Below are 9,011 nucleotides of genomic sequence, written 5' to 3'. Positions count from 1 at the left end.
GGTGGAATCCAAGATGCAGGTCGAGTTGCAGGCGGAGAGAGGAAGAGAAGAAAGACTGTGGGAAGAAATGGAAAGATTGGAAGAGAAGCAAAATCAAAGGCCGCCTCAGTCCCAAGCACAGTAGAGTTCTCAATCACGCGTCGCTTCCATGCCCCAGAGTCTTCTGATCGACGTTAGCATCATTAGACTTTTATTTACATTTGTAACATTAACATTGATTTTGTAAGAGACCTGACATTGTTTTGTAAGAAAAAAATCTTTCATATATTAAATTGCTTTTGGAGTTACAATGTTTTGATTATCATCATTCAACGCGACTAATCAAGTGAATAGTATGAGAGACAGATTCTTTGCAGAAAGTCACTTTTTCTTTTCGCCTTGGCACTTATAAAAAAGAGATTTTGTCAGTGGTATCTTACATAATGTTCTGCATAGCATACTAAATGGTGAATGTAAATATAAATGGTTTGCCTTTTTAGTATCCATTGTAACTGTATAATCTTTTGACAATTGTTCAATCTCCTCGTTATATAAGGTCTTCTCTAATTTGAGAAAGAAATGTTTTAGATAGTGTGTTCATCATTGTAAGCAATTTCCCTTCCAAATATATCTCCATTACTAGAGGCGTATTCTCGAGATCTGACTCCAAATCTTGATCTAATGGAACAAGGTTGCCATTAACATAATGATATCTGGTGTAGTGAAAAGTTACAATGAAGTTTTGAGAGCCAATAATGTACTTGCAAACTATTGACTTCTTCTCCAAAACAGAAATGATACTTTCTATCTTTCTCATGTCCCAACCATTGTCCAAAAAGTCCAGTGCCTTACTTGACTTGCAAGTAAACATTATTGAAGTATTTCTTATTTCTTCATCAAAGAAAAAGTTAACAAACACTTCGACATGCATAAAAATAGTAAGCTTAACATTCTTTGTTGCAGCAGATGCCTTAAGAGACTTCTGTATATCGTGATATAACCTAATCCTAAAACTTTCACTGGTTTGTGAAGTTGACAATGGCCAATCTTTGCTTCCAAATAATGGGAGGGGTAATGGAGTCAAACGATCCCATCTAGAAGACGTATTTGGTTCAAAGTACTACATATCATAGAAAAATATGCCGTGGTCTGCAAGATCTCTATGAGTTCTTCCTTTGTAAATTTGTTCTCCTACATATGCATGGAAAGCGTCAAAAATCCGACTTACACTCTCCATGGGTTGCCAGTCTATCCTATTGGATTGATAAATATGTGCATAAAACCAAAAGATTAGATATTTTTAAAACAATAATTAGACACTTTTAAAACAATAAGAAGACAAGATTAAATGGATAAACAACTACATAATAACAACAATTAAACACTTTTAAAACAAAAGAAGCTTTGACTAAGATACTACTCAGAGTTGGGACGATATCGTGGAAGACCAGGAGAAAATTTTTTCACCCTCAAGTCTACATGCTAGAAAACATGTTGTATTAGTACCTCTGTCACACGCTTGCTAGATTCACATACCTTGAACTCTTTAACTTTTCCCTTGAATGGCTCCACAAATTCATTAGCATTTCTCCTCTTCCTCTTCCTTCTCTATAAAAGTACCCAGCTCCTGATTGTAATTGCAGATGGTATCCATGTCCATCGTCCATATTATAACTATTGAATACAGTAATAGCTGAAATGCTAGTACGAGGCTTTCTAAAGGTTTCCATTTTGTATAGCAAAAGACACACTCAAAAAGAAGATGAGAGCTTAATTTGAAGGAGACTTAGAAAAAGAAAGAACGACTATGTTGGAGACAAAGAAGATCAGAGCTAGTTTTGGGGGGAAACTTAGAGATTCTCTATCATTAACTACCACTATCTTTTAGCTTCCATGCAAAGATTCAGTAGTATTATTTTATTATTATTTTAAGTTAAGTAAATGTTATTTTAAGATGCATTTTAAGCATAATTTTACTCTATTTACTTGAACTATTGCTTTAAAATGCCGAATTTCTCCGTTAGCCTCTTCCTCATTGGTTGAGCGCCACTCTCTCTAAAACTAAAAGGTCCAAAAATGAGCCCACATTTTTCCTAATGTCTAGTATCTCATCTTGGAAAGAGAGAGGATAGTGATGCCTCTTCGTGGTGGCTGCACTAAGAGGTTTGTATTACACAAAACCTCCATTTATTACCCTTCTCAGGTACAATGACTACCGAGAGAATCCACTATGCATCATCAACCGGGTAGTATATAAAACCAACTTGTAAACAATTTGGTGACTTCTAGCTCCAAAATCCATTTCTAAATAATACCTAGCCTCAGCTTCTGAGCCACTGGTTTTTCACCTTCTTTCAGCTTTATCTCATGAACCACACTTGAAGTTCCCCTCATTTGATTGTAATACTTGACAAATAGCTTTGGATACCTATCAAATAAATCCCCATACTGCTCTTTTTCCTCACTAGGCAAGTTACTAGCAAGCATCTCCATCAGCTCATCTTTTAGTACATTGGGCTCTATATCTTGAACACGATCTTGCTCAATCATATGACCAGCCACACCAACCCCTTTAACCTCACATAAATGCACCCCACACATGTCCACCTCTAGCTCCAACAAGCTCTGATCCAATTCTATGTCATCAACTTCATCTGAGAATCCTATAGAATAAGCATCATAGCTGTCAAAAGAGGTTGAATCAGCCCCTGTAACCATTTCCAACTTCTCTCCAAGACCCAAAATCTTGCCTGTCTTCAAATCATACCTTATCTTCTTCTCTTTAGACTTGTCAACAAACAAGTCAATACAACCCGTGTACCAGTCCTATCTTAACTTCATAGAAATCAGCCAAGGTCTTCCCAAAATGATGGAATATGCCCCAACCCCTGTTGGCATCACATGCATATCAATCGCCACTTTTTGCCCAAGAAAATTCAGCTCCATATCTTTTACCACACCAAGACACTTCACCTTTGAACTATTGGCCTCGTCTCACTAAAAATAGACTTCACTGTCACCTCCAATCCAAGATCATTCATAACCTCTTCGGTTATGGCACACACCTGCGCTCCCCCATCAATGTAGACCTTACTTACATTCCTACCATGAACTCAAACATCCATAGGCAATATATGAGAAGCCTTCCTCAATTGAACTACATTAGCCTTAGGTATTTTAAATCTAACTCTCCTAACGCTCGCAAGCTTGTGCCATTGTCTCCTTATGCTAGAATTTAGCTGCAAAAGCTTACCATAAGTGATATCAACCTTCTTATGTTTAACATCTGCTAAGAGACTATAAGAGAGTTTTCCCTCTCCCAACTCTAAGTCATCCATGCCAATTTTCCTTCTTCTAGCCCTAGCTTTTCCTTACTTGCGAGATTCTACTTATTCCATGGTTGCTTTCCCCTTCTCTTGTTTCTTCTTAGCTTTTGTTTCCTTATCTGCATCCTCAGATTCTGATCTTTACATCCTCATCCTCTTATTAGCCAACATATCAACCTCATCTTCCTCTTCCACAATTGCTTCAAGCATACTCACATTACCCAATGGACCTTGAGGTTGCACTTGTCCTTGTCCAGGCACTTGATTCCCATTAACTCCATCCCTATTTCTAGCATTCCTATTACCCTCTAGTCTTTGAATAATAGAATATATATCTCTTGGCTCTCTTCTTGGTTGAGGACATTGAGGTGCTATATGACCCCTCTCCACAATTGTAGCACTGGACTTGCTCCCATCTATTTCTTTGTTGTCTCTCCCCTTGTGGTCTTCTTACTTGGTTTTGAATAACCTGCATGGCAAGATTCAAGTTTCCAATCTGCTCAATAAATCTCTGGATTTCTTGATGAAGACCATCTTGCCCTCTATTTGGCTCTGCAACCCTTGGAGCTCCCACACGAGACTCCCTTTCCGCATGCAGGTCCATAGGGAAAGGCTCCACCACATGCCCACATGACACTGTGGTCATGTCTAGCATGCATGCTTGCTTTCCCTTTTCTTTCTTGCCATCTCTTATTTCCTCACCTTCTTTCTCCATTGATGTGTGGCCATCCTCACTGCCTCTGCATAAGTATCTGGATCCTTAAGCTCCACTTTTTCTTTAATGCTCCCATGCAACAATCCTATGAATCCGTCTTCTTTAGGAAGTATGGTGGCACCTGATTCTCTTCCGAATTCTTCTCCAGCTGCTTCAAAGCTACTCACAAAGGTTGTAATTTCTTCTTCCTCCCCTTGATACAACCTGTTTAGTTCTCTCCAAAGATCTTCTAGGTTGTCAACTTTTCCACATCTCCTTCTCAAGGCCCTCCTCAACCAATCCCAAATTCCTCTTTCTTCTTCTAGCCACATCTTCATACCACTCTCTGGCTACTCCTTCCAAAAGCAATCCCATCATTCTTAATTTGTAAGCATCTTCATCCTTGTTGCTGCTAAGTGCTGCCAATTCAATTGTCCTTGGGAGATGCTCTACATCTACACCCCTCTCCTTTGAATAACTCGTACCCTACTCCCGTCATCATAGGTCTTGAGCTTATCTTCAAGTGGTATCCAACCTGTTGATCAAAGCCCTTTAAAAGAACACTATGATTCTCAGTGGAGGCACCAAAACATGGGAAGAGCGAAAAGAATATGGCCTTTATAGCATCAAATTCACTCAAAGTACCCAACTCAAGACACCCAATAGCTATCCTCTGTCCCTCTGCTAATGCAGTCGAACACTTAAACTCCATCAGTCTGAATTACCTGACCCACCAAGATGTCCGTCTGGGTCAAACTTGACTCTCAACAACCTTGATCTTTAGTCCTAACACCTCAGCTAACCTCTAATCTGTTGTTGATCTTATCTAACACCAACTGACCAATGTCAACTCATGTCTAATCCCGACTGACCTTATGAGACTTTCAATTAGCTTATTGTGCTCCAGACTACCATATTTTCCTCCAAGACCAACAACCCTCAAATCCCTTGCTCCAAAACCCTATTGATCATGTCAACACATCTCTGTTGACTCCTATCTGATTCGACTCATCAACCTTGACTCAGCTATGACTTCAGACCTCCCACTTATGTATCCTTTGACACTTACAAATCCTCAAACACCTTATATTCCACAATGATTCAACACTACAAACCCTTATATGACATCAACTAACTTCTAGCTCACAAAACTCTATCCAACTCTGACAGACTTATGGCTGTCAAATTTGACCCTAATTGGCTTCCTTCAACCCAAAATGATTACTCCAGTCAACCAACTCTCAACACTAACTTAAAGATCACTCACAATTGATCTTCTCAACAAATCTCAATCAAAACATCATAACCACCACAACCAGAACACCATATATCACAAAACTCAACCATCTACTCGTAACAGATTCAAACCTAAGCACTCCGTTTTCTTTATATTTGCAAAATCAAAACTAGTCTCAACATCCCTAAGACTCTAGGCTCAAACAAGAAAAAAAAACATAAAACAAAGGAAACCTATACAAGTAACTCCCTGTAATAGCTCTTCAAGTCTTTATCTTCATCTCCACAGCTTCAAATATTTTTATTGGATTCTCCAATCAACTTTTGCAGATTTCTCTCTTTCACTCTCTTCTTCTTCAAACACAAACTATAGTTGAGCATGTCCTCAATAGCACCAAATTCCAACAAAGATTCAAACAAAGATCTTGGGCTTGCCTCCTACAACCCTCAACTAATTCTCTAACTCTCTACTCTAGCCCACAGCCCACACCTACTCACACTCCTGCAACAAAATTCTCACTTTGGGCTCTTCTTCCTCACTCTACTCTCTCTATCTTCACCCAAAACCTACATTATATAACCCAAAATAAGACTCTTCCTAAAAAGAAACTACTACTTGATACCTTCAATCTCCATTCGCTTTCCTTTTTCATCATCTTCGTTCTAGATCTCCTAGCATCCTCACAAATAGGCTCTCCCTTTTTTAGCAAGTGCATGGTCTTTACATATTTATCACCCACTTATCCAAGTTGATTGGACTGATGTCATGCTACGTTGACCTAGCCGACACAAACCGAGCATACATCGACGTTTTAGACCAACATATGTACATTGCAACTTCCTATCCTTCATGACTACAAAGCGCGCAAAAACCTCACACCGTGCAAGAGATAAAGGGATGGATCATTGCTCGACTTGGTCTCAAAGCAATTTACAAAGTGTCAAAACAACTTCAAAGGCAATCTAGAACCTCCTTTTGAGTTGGACATCATCTAAGAGTGATTCCACCAATCAAGAGACCTTGGCTTCACACAGCAACTAGATAATGTATCCATTCGTAGAACCTAGATAATGTATCCATAGATCCATGTTGAGAGCATGAGAATAGCTTCCATTTGCACATGAATGCACATGATAATAAGGGCCGTTACGACGGTGAATGAAGCTTCTATTTTCATACAATGTATGTGAGCTCTATTGGGGTGTTGAGCAACTATGGAGTAGTCCCTACAATGACAAATGAGAAGAGCAAGAAATATCACAAACATTCCAAGCATGGATATAGCCATGGTAGGTAATGGAATAAAGCTGCAAGAGAGGAGTGGAAGTGAAGCCCCTAGGGGAGTATTTGGTGGCTTTCATGGCTAGGCAACTAGGTCTCCTTGGGCTATGCCTTAAGGAAGGAACAAAACCACTTTCAACAAAGTTAATGACAAGAGCGTTTCTTAGGGACGGCTCCTATCGTCCTTTGCCCCAGCTCAAAAAACAAAACAAAAAGAGGAGTGGAGTAATCACCAATACACATGTTTGGTTCAGTGCTATGTTACTGTAAACACAGACTTTGTTACAACTATTCTGAATTGAAAACAGTAAAACGGTATTTGCATAGCATCATAGGCACCAAACCAACTCTCAGAGCACTAAACCGATATTTGTATTTATGCAAGATAAACACCAAGGCAACTCATGACGACGACACATTTGAATGCAGCAATAAGTTTTACTGAGCTTATAAGTAGCCTTGCGATGGCCCAAACCAAAGAAAATCAACCCTCTTAACGGTGCATTACAGCACAAGCTTAGCTCTCCGAGTTAAGAAAGTACTGATTCAGAACATGAAGCAGGTGGGGAAGCACTAATGAAATTTATGCAAAGAGGAGAGCATCTTTAGCATTTTGACCTCTTTAGCACTTCTGTTTAGGGATAACAAGCAGCATTATGAGACTGATTACAAGTCTCTCGGGCTGCAGAGCGGAGACTCTGGGAAGAGGTTGAGAAGGGTGGGAGGTTGCGGCTGCGAGGCACATTGATAATTATTCTGATTAAACGCTTGGGACGGCACTCTATGTTGCGCAAAGGCAATGGTATGGGAAGAAGAGTCTTCCACAACATGGGGTGGCCTGCACGATGACATGACGGAGCTGTGGCTGCTTTGGCTTCCTGTGGGCGTGCTTGCATTGCAGAACTTCTCGAAATCTGAGGCAAGCGGCGTCACAGGGCTTGGGGACAGCGGCGAAGACGACGAATGTTGCTGCTCCGCCCGAAAACAGCAGCTTGTAGCCGTCGTGGAGAGCCTCTTCAGGTTGCGCATGGCTTTCCTCCTCTCGTGAAGCTTCAATGGCGCCTTCCTCAGCCCCAGCTCCGAATTCGCTTTACTTGTATCCACCAGCTTCACGGTCCACGAATCCACTAGCTTGCTCGCCGTCGCTTCTCCGCCACCGCTGGCGGCCGCACGATTTGCCAACCTTGCCGGCAGCGTAACCGGCATCAGATCCTGATCGTCGCTGGATGCCCCCGTCAGCTGCCGCACCACGTCCTTGAAATTAGAGGAGTTTGTATGCACGATAGTCTCCCTTTCTGTCTGCGAAATCGAGACTCCCCCCATATCTGCATTCCCTTGGGAGGCCTTGTTTGCCATGGGAGATGTCGACGCCATGACTGGAGCAAGGTTTGCCATTGCAATCTGGGGCACTTCCACAGAAAGTGGTTTCATCTCATCTCTGCTGTTAGCATTGCAACTCGAGACACCCTTGCTGATCACTGTTGTAGATGGAGACAGAGGAGGAGAATCCAGGTGGACAAACTGTGAAGCACCAGTAGGCCAAGAATTGCAACTCGAGGCACCCTTGCTGATCACTGTTGTAGATGGAGACAGAGGAGGAGAATCCACGTGGACAAACTGTGAAGCACCAGTAGGCCAAGCCCCCACCTGTGGAGAGGAATCATAATGGGTTTCAAAACGAGGATGTTTGGGCAAATTAGGAGAAACAGAGTCAGGAAGGACTCTGGCAGAGCGATGGCTGCGAGCAGGGGGCCCTTCCTGTACAAGGTAGGAGGGGACATAGCTAGGGTTGGGTGAAGGACAGGCGCTAGAGACCACAGGGGGCAAGCAAAGCATGGCAGGGGAGTTCTGAGGGGCAGGCGAAGAGAAACCCAAAAACTCCAACACAGCGAAGGCGGGAGCGCTTGTATCAGGCAAGCTTATGGGAACATACACACGGGGAACTCCTGCTCTCCCCATCTGGCTCTGGCTGTGGCTGTGACTGTGGGTATTGTGATTGCCTCCTCCAAGCTCACTCATAGCTAGCTGCGTGAGATCAAGCAAGAGCACAAGAAATCCCCTCAAGTGAAGGCTAAATTTGGATAAAGCTTAACCATATGCTTGCTTGCTGCAGATAAAGATGAGGAGGGTTCCCTAAATGGTGCCTTGACTTAACGCTTGCAACGGCAGTGTTAAAGTGTTTGCCTCGCTTTGCTTGACTTTCTCAATTGATGAAAGAGCAGAAAACGCCATCACTTCTCCAGCAGAGCAGGAGGCGCAGCTGCAGGGGGAAGCGGAGTGGCTGCTGGACAAATGCCTAATGCCTAGGATTAGTATATTACCCAGTGGTCAAAGGGATTGTGGGCAAGGTGTGCAAAAAGTGGCCTGGACAATCTAAAGGCAACCATTTAACAAACCCCTAGGTTAATGTGACCAGATCATTGGCAAGAAGGGCATCTTAGCTTAACTTCTTCAAGTGGACTGAAATTCCCATTGTACCATTGGGCGGTTGTAA

The 9,011-nt window shown here is 42.0% G+C and overlaps 1 protein-coding gene across 1 annotated transcript; it reads right to left on the bottom strand.

Moving 5' to 3' along the window:
• Positions 1 to 6,886: 6,886 nt before the first annotated feature.
• LOC147632019 (uncharacterized) lies at positions 6,887 to 8,789 on the bottom strand. Its single transcript, XM_086807920.1, has one exon. It carries the CDS (start codon positions 8,534 to 8,536, stop codon positions 7,184 to 7,186), a length of 1,353 nt encoding a protein of 450 aa, XP_086664046.1. The 5' UTR covers positions 8,537 to 8,789; the 3' UTR covers positions 6,887 to 7,183.
• Positions 8,790 to 9,011: the final 222 nt, after the last annotated feature.

Source organism: Cibotium barometz, chromosome 14 (assembly GCF_041138505.1).
Source record: "Cibotium barometz isolate CiBa-2024 chromosome 14, ASM4113850v1, whole genome shotgun sequence".
In the NCBI taxonomy this organism is placed as follows: domain Eukaryota; kingdom Viridiplantae; phylum Streptophyta; class Polypodiopsida; order Cyatheales; family Cibotiaceae; genus Cibotium; species Cibotium barometz.
Note: the sequence above shows the minus strand (reverse complement) of the source record. Positions and strands in the feature narration are given on the sequence as shown.

Bases quoted from the DNA above. Each gene is read 5' to 3' on its own strand.
- LOC147632019 (XM_086807920.1), bottom strand. From the start codon at position 8,536: ATGAGTGAGCTTGGAGGAGGCAATCACAATACCCACAGTCACAGCCAC.